Source organism: Telmatherina bonti (genome assembly GCF_933228915.1).
Source record: "Telmatherina bonti genome assembly, chromosome: 18".
Taxonomy (NCBI): Eukaryota; Metazoa; Chordata; class Actinopteri; order Atheriniformes; family Telmatherinidae; genus Telmatherina; species Telmatherina bonti.
The window spans coordinates 17920827-17934040 of NC_136616.1; the positions used below are offsets into that span (position 1 = coordinate 17920827).

Below are 13214 nucleotides of genomic sequence, written 5' to 3' on the forward strand. Positions count from 1 at the left end.
TGTCAGGACCTCTGGTAAGGAGAGCTGGGTAGGAAAGGTGGCAGAACTCAGTGTGGGCACTGTGGGGGATGCCAGGGGAGGTGAAGATCACACACTCATAGTAGAACTATACACACAGAAAGAAAGAGAGAGAGAGAGAAAGAGAGCAAGAACAACTCTTCTCATTGTATCTGAAAAAGAAAACTGAATCAGTAATGGTAAAAACCACTAAAGAACAAGTTTGATCTGAGGTGATGCACTATGAGTTACCAAACGAATGGAGGGTAATTTCAATAAATAAATAAATAAATCTTCTGCAAAACATGGTTAGAAACAGCTAAGAAAAAAACATCCTTAAACGAGATTAAAAAAAAAAAATCAGTTATCAGGTCATTTTGTGTTTTATAGGAACGATTTCCCATTCGTCTGAATATTTGCCAAATAGCAGACACTGATTTCACGCTGATAAATAGCTCTAATAGAAACTGATTGCAGTTACTATTTGAATCCTCTATCAAATGGTTTTGGTGTTGCCACATCCAGGTAAAAGATTTTAATCGCCAGCAATCACAAATAAACCTTTCAGCAGCAGCAAATTGGTTTGAAATGAGCTCCCTCTATTTACAACCAAGCAAAAGCAAACTGCAACGACAATTTGCATAACTTTTTTTTTTTTTTTCATTTTAAATGGAAGAACTCTGTTTGAACTTTGTACTCTTGTTATTTTGTGGCTTTAAAATCGAATTCACCACAGCAAATTTTTATAGCGCTTTTGCTCAAAGGGGAATTCCTCTCCAACCTTTAGAACTTATGAACCCTTTATATAATCAACCTGATAATGTCAAAAATGTTCGTTGTCAAGCTACAACTGGGGCTCTTTTTCCCTTCCTCCATGGAAACCAGAGTTTTATCCCAACATGTGTTTACCTGGCACTGGCAGTACTTTCAATAAAACCTTTCTTAGGCATAATTTTTGTGTGTATTGTGAGTTCATTACAAAATGTGCACACTCTGGGGGTTAAGTAAAGGTCTGTTCTTGGTTCGCATGAGTTTGTATCACAGCTGTCTCGGCAACCTCCCTTCAAACTCACCACATCTCCTTCTGATCTGTCTTTCTGTCAGTCTGACAACACTGTCTTCAGGCAGCTTTTGAAACTGTCACGAAATGTGATCAATTGATTCATGTTTTTTTGGCAAGATGTTTTCCTCATATTGTATGTCTGTGCACGAAAACACAAAGTCTCTGGGTTTTATGAAATTTTTTATGAAGGGAGCATTTCCACATTTTAGTTCTATATTTTGACATAATATGACTGACTGACATCCAGGATTTGTTTTCCATGTATTTTAATATGCTTTCTTCATTTCATTTTACCCTTTAACACTGTTTTTAGTTGCCAAGTACTTACATTTTCCCTGGATGTTTGGTTGGGCGTAGGCAAGTTGTGCAAGTTATTGTGCAAATGGTAATGAGGAAAAACTGATTAATGACACTGAGACTGTGTCTTTGTTATAAAAGCTACTGGCATAACTCATGATAAACTTGACATGTTGTGCTGTCAGAATTTAGCCATTAGCACACATCAGCCCAGTCCATCATCTCCAACCTTGGCCAGTCAGCGGTATACTAAAGCATGTAAGAGCTAGAAACTCAAATAACAGGGATTAAAAAGGAGTGTGTGTATATATACACCACCACCTGATCCACACCACCAGGATTTACAGCAGGGACATTGGAATGTCATTTGGACTGGAGAAATGTGGCTAAATGGTAACCAAGCCAAGGAAAGCAGTCCATACAGAGGGCATTGAACTCCCAGGGTGTAGAATAACAGATGTGGTGGAGAGCTACAAGTACCTTTGCATACCACAAGCAAATGGCAACCAATAAGAGGCCGCAAGGAAAGCTACCACGACCAAATATCTGCAGCAATTAAAGGAAATCCTGAGAGGTCAATTCAATGGAAAGAACAAGATCCAGGCCATTAACAGCCATGTCCTGCCAGTAATCAGATACCCTGCTGGGAAGACAGCACAGAGGCGTTAATCATGGCAGTTCAGGAGTAAGTCTTTAAGTATCAGGGCAGTCAAGGCCCAGACCTACCACACATGGCAGGACCTCAGGTGCAGACTGCAAAGAGGCCCTTGAAACAATCCAGCCCCTCAGAGCAGGGTTCAGGATGCTGGGAGGCAAAGAATACATGGAACGCCATAACCAAGTAGCCAGCACAGTGTCCAGGCACACCTGTGCAGAATATGGACTGGAGACAATGGAATGGTGGAGCTAAGATCCTGAGGGGCTTCCAGATACAGAGTAACAAAATGGTGGCAGCAAAGGACAGCCATAGTGGTTGATATAGCTATACCTAAAGACAGAACTATCGGGAAAAAGGAACACAAGAAACTGGAGAAATACCAAGGACTCAAAGAAGAACTGGAGAAAGTCTGGAAGATGAAAACCTCAGTACCCATAGTCATCAGAGCACTGGGGGCCTTGTCTCACATGCTGGGAAAGTGGCTCCAACAGATGCCTGGAGAAACATCCGACATCTCTTAGTCATAAAAACGGCATGAGAGGCTTCTCAAATTTATGTGAAAGATGTAAAATCTGTTGTTATTTTCAGGGTGCTCATCCCCTGGGGTGGGTTGCTGATACCAGTAGTTGTTTCAGTGACCTGCTGGGTTAAGTCCATCTTGTGTAAATGAAAGACTGATTTTCATTTCTGCCATTAGTCTTCCAGTTAGCATCACCAATTTCTCATTAGCTTGATCAGCTGCTGCTTTGTTGGTAGATGTGCATTTGGATTTTTTTTTTTTTTTTTTTTTTTTTTTTTTTTTTTTTACTCCTCATAGGTTTAGATACCGGATACTCACTGATTAGGCTTTGACATTAAATTTATTTGACCACAGTTAAGAAACACAACATGGCTCATCAAGTTGTTGTGGATTTTTTTTTTTTTTTCCATTTTCTTTTTTTTGTTTGTTTTTAGTTTTCTTCCAACTTTTCTGGCTCCTTTAACTATATTAACTTTGGTTCTTTACTCATTTCTTTTTAGATTGTTGGAAGATTGTTGCAAATTATTGAATAAGCCTGTCATTTGAATGGAACCACTGTTTAAAAATCTCTTTGTTAAACAGAAGCACTTAGGATGATTGGGTTTCTTTCCAATGTTTCAAGTTCTGAATCAGGATGTTGTTGGTTGGAAATAAAAAAAAATGCCAAAAAGTTTCAAATTATTGAAGTTCCATATTAGAAAAGTTATGCGGATATAGTCAAGCCCCTAACCAATGCCTCAAGTTCTCCCACTACCACCAGCCCTAGCAGGTGGACTCATCTTCTGACAGTAGGATTTAATCCGCTTTGTTTCTATAAACATTGCTGCTTTGCTTCTTCGGCTCACTGTGGCCTAAACCTTGACTGTTGTCTTTTTTCTCCTGCAGCTCTATTTTCTCAGCCTTGACCTCAGTTTTCTTCCTCTTGTCACAATGGTTCCCTTTATTATACATGCATTTACAACTAAAGCCTTTGCTGTTCACAAGCTATCTCTTCTGGTCAGCATTCACACCATCATTTTCTTGAACATCTTTAATAAAATATCGCTTAACCTGAAGCTGGTTTGCTAGTTCAGAGGCCCCACTTAACATCTTCGTAAAACACACAGCATATCTAGCATCAATAATACAGCAATCAACATGCTTTACTGTACACAGGGTATGAGGCTACATCCCTTTAGTCTTGTCAGTGCAAATGGATTTCAATGTTTTTTGCATGTGGCTTCCATAATGCATATTTAAGTCCGTAATTAGGGCGGTCATTAGGTAACTGTGCCTAACGTTTCTCAAATACGCTATGGAAACTGGTTTTAGGGTTAAATCCTTTTATTTATCCATCGCTTCCACTCATTTTTCTCCATGTATATTCCTGCTCTGTGGCTTCATGAAAAAAGCAAAGTAAAAGCACTCTAACTGAATAAATAATAATAATTTTTAAAAAAAATAGCAAAAGAAAACCTCAAGCAAAAAACACCATTTGCAGCCATGTGCAGACCCGCGTGTCTCATTCTGCCGTTTCGTGTTTGTTTAACCGGTGTGTGTACACATTATAAAGTAGTTGACTGTCCCGAAGCAATTGTGGTATCACTATCCCAGTGGCGTTTTCATTTTTACTTCATGTTATCTCTGTCAACACCACATTCATGAATATAATCAGGATGCGTGTCAGAGGAACAATGGGGTTTTTTAGTGAGCGTTGCCCTGCTGATGAACTGGGACGAGGCAATGCTCTGTGACCTGAATATCATATTAGAAAGGGTCACAGTGTCAGTGGCAACACAAATGCAAAGAGAAAGCAGTAACGCACACACATACATATGCAGGTGTGCCACGACGTCGGCATCTCTCGAAGCTTTATGCTCATGTGCAGGTGAAAAGCGCCGAGCAGCGCTAACTGCTGCTGGTAAAGTGCTGTCTCCTGACAGAAAAGGTTTGGATCGAGCACATGTAAATTTGACCTTGTTAATGGCGTTGCTGAGTGGTTGATCTTTGCAGCTTCACACACAATCAGTGCGAGTTCACACCGCAGCGGAGCCAGTAATCGCTTTTTTCAGAGCGTTTACTGATGCCGTTGAAAGTCTGAAGCTGTTTTTGTGAAGAGTTGAAAATAAAAGTGGTTCAAAAACAAGTAAATTAATGTCCAGCTTGAACCAGAGTAGCTCATTTAAATTAAATCTTTGGTATCTGTTTTAATTGAAGAGCTGCTGAAGATTGGTGAGTGAATTCCAGTAGAGTGCAGCTTGATGCTGTCAGGAGTACAGGCTAAGAAGATGTGACAACCAACAGATGGGCAGAATTCTTCTGCAGGTTTGACAGGGAGCTATCATGGGAAACAAATAAACAAAAAAGGACAGGTCTATCATGAGCAAGCTTGAGTTTTACTCTTCTCCTTGCATGCACAACTGATATATACATACATCTGTTCGTTTCTTCTCCCATTTCCACTTCCTGCATCACATTGACCTTTGAGGCCTCCCTCTTTTTCTCTCTATCACAGTCCTTTTATCTCGGTCTCCTTCCCTCTGGTCGTTTCTGCTGAGCTGTGAGGACTGAAGACAAGGTGTTTCAGGAATGTGGGAAAAACCCGGGATTATAGGAAGGTGTTATTGCCGGATGTCTGCCAGAACCTCTCGGACAAAAAAAAAAAAAATCAAGGGCCGACAAAGGGAAAGAGGTCAAATAAACCTCTTATCTTCATCCTGATCTTCACATTTGTGCAGTCACACCATCAATAACGCCTGAAAGAATCTACATGTCCAGAGGGAGCTGTGGCTCGGCAGTTTGATCACCAACAGGTGCAATTATGTGCTTTCTGGATGAAAGTGGAAAGTGTAAACGTGATTTTGGAGAATTTCGTCATGGAGGCATTTGTCTTTTGCAAACGCCATGTGCTACAACTGCACACATAAGCGCTTACCTCCTCTAGTTACTTTGACACTAATAGGTCACATGTGGCACAGAAATATTTTCTAGATGGGGATGTCAGCATGACTCAGCCCTTTTCTGTTGCTAATTATTCATCTTTGATCTGATACCTGTGAGTGGCAGATCCCTCCCCTGCGCTCCTTACCCTCCACTCACTGCTTCCATCCTCATTCAGGAGCAGGCCCTGGTACAGCACAGTGCCCGTGTGCAGCGATGCTGAGGGAGGTCGCCGTTCGGTCACTGCGTAAAGCCTAGTCGCATTGTGACTCGAAGCTGCAGAATGTGCCATGGTGCATTAGCGCGCTGCCGCCTGGCCGAGCATGAGGCAAAGAGAGAGGAGGAGGAGAAAAGGAGGAAAGGTGAGTGAAGGAGGAGTTGAAGGATGAAGCAAAAGACAGCAATAAGGGGAGATAAAAGGAAGAGGAGGTCCAGAGGAGGAAGAAGCAGAAAGGAGACAACAAGGAGAGAGGAAGGACAGAGAGGAGGGAAGAGTGAGGACATCAGCGCACTTACACAAGTGGAGTTCAGAGGCTCCAGGGGCTCAGGGTGCTTGTAAGATGGCTCATCAAATATGAAGGCACATCGAGTGTGTATTTGCTCTGGAATGTACAGCGCTGCTCATCTTCTCTTTCCTTCTTATCCATTTTTCTCCTCTTTCTTTCTCTGACACGTTCTTGCTCACGGCTTCTTCTTTTGAAAGACTCACCCAGAGATATATTTCCCCAAGCTGGTGTTTTTTTTCACCAGGAAAACACATTGTATGGAATGATAGGAATGTTACAAGACACGATGAATCTTTAAAGTAATAACAAAAAAACATGAGCAAATACAATCAAATTAAAAATTGTGGAAGAAAATATGGAAAAAATGACAAAAGTAGCACGATTTCAGCACAAAAAAAGAGCAGAAATGCATATCAAACACTTATACATATCTATATATCTGTCAACTCATTACCTCAAGAATGCAACTTATTTCTCCCATTTTTAAAAAAGGCTACGATACCCAGACGACCAATAAAAATTGATTAAATAACCCAAAATGAAAATAACTTATTAAAGCAATCTGTAAACTATATCATTCATTTTTCCTGCATGTTTTCAAACAGACAGTGCTTAAACCTACAGACTGTAGTTCCCAACAATCCCATTACTGCAGCTTGATAGCCAATTGGTCAGGTGCCACTTACTGAGCAAGCGCTTTTATTGCAAAGCCAATAAAAACAGATGGTGTGTGAGTGGATGATTAAATGAACCAATGAGAGAGCCTGCCGCAAGGGTGTTGGGATATGATCTCATTTGTGCCCTAAGCGGGCTTATATTGCTCTGATTAGCCTGTTGCTAATCAGTATTGTACAAATGGGATGACTTGCAGCTGATGCATTCTCCCCCTGTATCTGCTTCGATGAATTACTACATATTATACACCTTCGATACCAACAAGAATAATTTTAGAGGGCTCTCTGTAACAGTATAACCTTCAAATAAACTGTCCTGATTAAAATTCCTGGCAAGACTCCAAACCATAAAACCTTTAAGGGCTCTTAAAAGAGCACAAAAATGCTTATACTTTGAATTTGACAGAACATGTAAACACAACACATTCTCAAAAAGAGGTCACACCAAGGGTCTTTGTTTTGGGATTTGTGCTGAAATTCAAACACGAAAGAGCTCTACAAGAAAGGGTCCCCAGAACCCTCGTGGGAAGTGACCGATGTCAAAGGAAGTTGCTTAGGTCACGACGGGGTTGTGCTGCTCCCTTACTCTGCTCTATTATTAAGTGATATACCCTTGCACACACACACACACACACACACACACACACACACACACACACACACACAGAGACTGTATACACATTAACACACACACAAACACTAGGTGCACTTGTACTCACCGTTTCTGTACACATACCCCTGCGCGTCATCAGTTGCAAGGCTGTGTAGTGACAGAGACGGAGGCCCTGAGGTGGGACGGTGGTCGGGGGGGGTGTTGCAGCTCATAACAGGAAGCCAGGGGTTTGTGGCCTGTCCTTGACCCCACACTGGACTCAGAGAATGATAGAGAGTGAAAGGCGAGGACACAATTTGAAGAACTAAATCAAATATGACTCTTTTAAGCCAATTAACAGAGGTCAGGACATTGATAGGGGGTGTTGAGAGCAAAAAGTGAAAATTAAAGTGATCCATGATGACTGAGTCATGAAATATTCAGCTTAATAATTTGTTAAGCTTGTGAAGCCCTGAAAAAAAAAAAGCTTGTAAGAACATAACGGTTTGCCAGAAGTTTAATGAAAACATTAAGTGACATCTCTCTTGTCTGGGTACTTGATGTGATGACATGACATGAAAATGTAATATTGTTATAATGCACATGTATAAGTGTTCCTTACCCTAACGTTGTGTGTTGTGGAGAGGGTGTGAAGAATCCTCCATCATCTGCATAATCATTTTTGTATCATAATCATATCATTCATATCATAATCATCATATTTGTAAAAGTATTTTAAAGCAAAATATTTTAAAAAGGTCATAATAAACAACATGTAACAACAATATAACTTTTGAGCAATCTCTAGATTAGCTAGTAAACCAAACAAGAAGATAGTTTTTTTTCTACCATCTTCAAAGGTTGGGCATCATCAAACCTTAGTGTTGGGTCATTTGCAATTTAACTACAGTGTTTTGGTCAGTTTGCATTAAAAAAAATTAAGAATAGTATCCTTGTTTACATCATTATAAAATCAAAATTAATGTATGGAAATACTTAATTCAAACCAATCTACCCCAAAGTCAACAAATCCCATGAAAAGATTATAAACTAATCTTGTACATGTGTACTGTCTGTTAAGTATTTTGTTAATATGTGGGTACTCCAGCTTCCTCCCACCCACAAGACATGTGTGACAGGTTAATTGATCACGTCTCACGTGTAAGTTACTTTGGATAAAAGCATCTGCCAAATGACTGTAGAAGAGAATAGAATAATCTCCATTTCAATGTTAAACCAAATTTACATACAATGAGTATTTGGACTGCTTTCTAAAAAGTTCAGCATTGTATTTCTGTCATGGCATACCATTCTTTACTGAGACACAGTCCATCACATACAGTTCAGTCTAGGGTTGACTGGTCAATAGCTGTGATCAGGGAGTTCTGCTACCTGGTGAGAATATCGACGCTCCTCCACCCAGTGGAGATTATAAATGTTCCAGTTCACATCAGCTTCATGTGTGGCAGCAGGTCTGAGACACAGGGGAACAAATGGACCTGCAGAGGCCTCCATGGCATTGGCAGGATCGATCTGCTTTATTTAGTCCAAGTGCGAGCAGGCAATCCTAATACATTGTCAATATGAGCATGTGAGGGATGCAGCATAGGCAAAGAGAGCACTGGTGGAGGGAGGAAGTATCCATTTCTGCCTGCCTGCAAGTCATTTAAATTAATCCATTTCAAGCTTATACAAAGACTACTATCCAAATAAAGTATGATACAGAATATATTGCATAAGTAAGCTTTTTTGACTGTTTGTTTGTTTCTAAAGACAGGAAACCGTAGAACAGTTAAATATCTGTATAAGACATGAATAAATGGGGCAGCATACCTTTAAAAGCATTTATTTGTCTATAACCTGATTCATGGCCTTTTTCTTTATATGATTTATGAACAAATAAGATTGCAACCATTAGATTTTATTCAGTTACTCAAATTATGAACAATTTTGCAGTCACCAACAATATTGCATTTTACTATTTTATTACAATCCAGTGGGCAAAATTTCCTTCTTCTTTTTAAATGTGCCAATTTGAACAAGTTATCTAAGCTATAACTAACAATTATGAGATTGTTAAAATCAACATTTAGCTTAACTTTTATCTACATCAGCTGTGAATAATGAGACTAAAGGCTAGTATGTGTTAACTTGTGTGAACGTGTCGTTTCCTTGTTATGGCGTTTCCATGGCAACCATGGAGGCTATCAACAAAACCGGAAGACGTGGAAAACGTGGAAAATGTAAAGTCAGGTAAATTAATAGTATTATAAAAGGAGAAGGTTTTTGTCTTTTTGTGCTCATTGGCTACACTTTTATTACACTTTAGTTGCGCTTTAAACTCGAGTTTTCATTTCAGCGCCTTCATGACGTTTTGTCTATTTTTTTTGTAAGTATTAATGGACGCGTGTTAAACTTTATTTATTTATTGTTATTTGTTTGGTTACTTGCTCCATAGACAAGCACCTATCGCAGTTAGTAAGTGGGTTTTGTTCTGCAGGAACCGGTCCCGCAGAGCTCCGTCTTCTGGTGGGCAGATGTTGCCAGATGTTGCTGCTAAGAGTCCAGAAAGGCCGGAAAATAAACAGGTGGGGTTGACAAATAATGGACTATAAAGAAAATTATGATTATATTATATAGAAATCTTAATGGTAATCACGTGAATGCCAAGGAAAACAGCTGCAGGAAATAATGAGTCCTGGCTCACATTTGTAAAACTTTAAAACACTGACAACATATAAGCTACCACTTAGACTGATCTTTCTTTCTTATTGACTTTAGAAATGAATATGCCTGTTTTAATCGGATCTGTGGCCTTTTGCTCAGCTCTACATATCTGCAGTTACTTTAAGTTTGTTGTTACTTAATTTTTTCAGTCCATTTGATTGTCTTGGCTCATTTAGCATTACTGGTGGCTCTTTGTAGTCATGTAATGTCTGCATAATTATTTTGTTACATCTGTGACTCTTGTTGTTGAAGCCAATCTTCATATCCTTGTATCTGACATTTTTTTCAAGGTCATTTGTTGTTCTTTTGCACAATCTGCTTGCATAGTGTTTCTTTCTTTGTTGTATTCTTTCTAAGACATTTTGCAAGTCAACATGGTCCACTGACCCATTTGGGCCCAGGGCCTGTGTGAGGTAGTCCAAATTCGGCCAGATTTCACTTAATTTAACTTTACCACATAATTCAGGTTTAGTATTAAGGTACTACCTCTAGAATAATAAATATATTTTATATTTCATACGATAAAATCTATTTTTGACTTACAGTAACACCCCATTATGTTTAGTTGACTGAGTTTTAAGTATTCCTACCTTAGTCTGACTGTCCACTGACGGCAAAAAAGACTTTCATAAGACTTAAAATATAGCAATTAATTAAATCTATCTACACTTACTGGCCAGTCTCGATTAGAAACTTTGCCTAATGGGATAGCCTTGAATCTGAAGCATCTAAATGGAATGCAGCTGTCATTAATATATGTAATCAGGCCTGGGAATTTAATAATTTTTTCTTTATTATTCCCAACTGGAACATTCAGCTCTTGCTCAAGGGCCCATAGTGGTTCGCCTAACAGGAACATTACGGATTATTGTTGCTTATCTTCTGACTGATGGGAAGGAGAAGTTTTACTTTGTGTGCTCTGTCCTTCAGGATCTGCCGGCTCTTCATGTGGCCTGCCTTTATGGGGAGCTAGTTTCTGTTAAGAACCTGGTGGAGGCCAGGCCATGGTGGATTAACAGCAGCGATTCTCAAGGTCACCGCCCACTTCACATGGTCTTGTTCTCCAGGATCTCCCCCAACACTTCAGCCTGTCTCACATACTTACTCGAGCATGAAGCTGATGTCAATGCGTAGGGGCCTTTTTCTGTGAAACAGTCATCATTCATTCATTTATGTCTGGTTTTGATTCAGGTTGTTGTATTTTTACTCCGATAGACTCAGAGTGCTGAGTGTGACAGCTATGATGCCAGTTGTAGGCCAGCTGCAGCAGTGGCACACAAGATGAGATGTTTTTTTTTTTCTTTATCAACCAGCACCACACACTCAGGGCAGACCCCACTGCACCTGGCTGCCTCCAAGGGCCTCCTCAACTGTGCAGAGATCCTGGTGAAGGCTGGAGCAGACGTGATGACGGAGGACAGCATGGGACACACACCTCTGGACTTGGCCTGCATATGGTGCCACAGGAAAGTAGCAAGGTATCAAATGAAAGGTTCACACCAAAATAAAATATTCTATAAACCATTTGAGTTCATATTTAACGAATTACACAAAGCAGATGATTTTTATACAAAGCATTTTGATTGTGGCCCCACAATTATAAACGCCTTCTCTTAAATCTAATTTAAAGACCCATCTTGTCTCCATGGGATTCAACAAACTGAATTGTTTTTGTCAGAGTTCTGGTTCATTTTTCCACCAGTGTTTCATGTCTGTTTCATTGATTTAATATTTTTTTCTCTTTATATGCATCACTTTGGTTAACTATTGATTTTAAACACGCTTCATAAATACATTTGGACTGGATCACTTGTGTGTTTGCAGGTATCTGAGAAACTGTTTGTGGCAAGAAGATAAAAAGAGAGAAATGGAGGAGAGAAAACTGGTTCAAGGATTATACAGAGATCTTGTGAATACTGTCAAACAGACCACTAATGACAGAAAGGTGAGTTTGCACCATGTGGAAACTGGTTTGATCAACATTCTGGATCAATGATTTCGCTGCTAAATGTGAATAGAATGAGAAAAGGCATACGCAAACGAACATATGAGGATTAGAAAATAAGTCAAACTACTATGTTGTTTTCTTCTTCCTCATTGGGATCCTCAGTGTCATGGGCTGCATCTGTTTAACTGACGGGGCCGTTGTGGCGGGGTCATCCTGCTGGGGGTGTTGGTAGGGGTTCTGCACCGCAGCCATATGGCTGTGATGAGGACCCCGGCCTGGGCGTTATCTGTTGGTCACTCCTGGGGGCAGCTCCTGACATGAACGGATTCCCCAGATGTCGTTTCCTCACAGCAGTGCCAAGCCAGATAAAGATGACAGAATCCTAAAGTTATTAGTTTTTATTTTGGCATCAATGGTCAGGGTTAGGGTTGGGTTGTGTGCATGTGTGGGTAACACGTGTGTGTGTGTGTGTGTTTAAATGTGAAATTGTTTTTCATTTTTAAATGTTAAGCACTTTGATATGCTTTTGTATGAAAAGTGCTATATAAACAAAGTTTGATTTGATTTATTTTCTTATGATGGTGGGAATATTTTGCTCTTGCATTTTTTAAAAATAATCATTTTAAAGTATTTTTTACATGCAAACATTACAATACTGTGTGATTTCTCCAATTCTTAGGCACTTGTCAATGAGAAGACGGCAGAGTGGGCAAACAAGAAAGGCTTGCCACTCGTGAAGGATTTCTCCTCCAGAGTGCAGAGAGTGAGCCAGTACCATGCACGATGTCTGTTACCAGACCAGACCAGGTATAAACCAAAACAAAGCAAAGGCCAGCCAGATAACCCTCAGAAAGAAAGGAGCACCCAACCTGCAGCCTCTTCTACCAGCCCCTGGAGTATTTTCATGGGCCTCCAGCCAGAGAAACCCCCTGCAGAGCCAGACCTCAGAGACAGCGTCACATTGTGGAGGGACGCAAACAGCAGACAGCTGCAGTACAGCTCTAAGTGGGATGAAGTGCCTCATCCCATCCCTAAACTGCCTATGGATGTGGTTGAGAGGGTGTTGTTCCCAAGAGCATTCCCATCTAGGATTGCAACACTACGGCAGTTTGAGCCACAAAATATCGACAAGGTCCATCATCTAGGACGTCCTCGGGGGCGGAGCACCTCCCCTTGGACAGAGGTGGCTATGCACCTGGCTGAGGTGCTGGAGCCTGGACACTACTGAGCAAGTTTCATCTGACTGATGGCATTAAAACTAAATATAAACTTAATGAGTTAGTTACAACCACATTATGTAGGAAAACTGGGTC

General features: G+C 40.3%; 1 protein-coding gene across 1 annotated transcript; it reads left to right on the forward strand.

The window, feature by feature from the left end:
* Window positions 1–5777: 5777 nt before the first annotated feature.
* ankrd53 (ankyrin repeat domain 53) lies at window positions 5778–13129 on the forward strand (the record flags this gene model as incomplete). Its single annotated transcript, XM_079257771.1, has 5 exons — window positions 5778–5816; window positions 10884–11083; window positions 11267–11431; window positions 11778–11898; window positions 12581–13129. The coding sequence occupies 5 exons, from the start codon at window positions 5778–5780 to the stop codon at window positions 13127–13129; spliced, it is 1074 nt and encodes a 357-aa protein (XP_079113897.1).
* Between the last annotated feature and the right edge of the window lie 85 nt (window positions 13130–13214).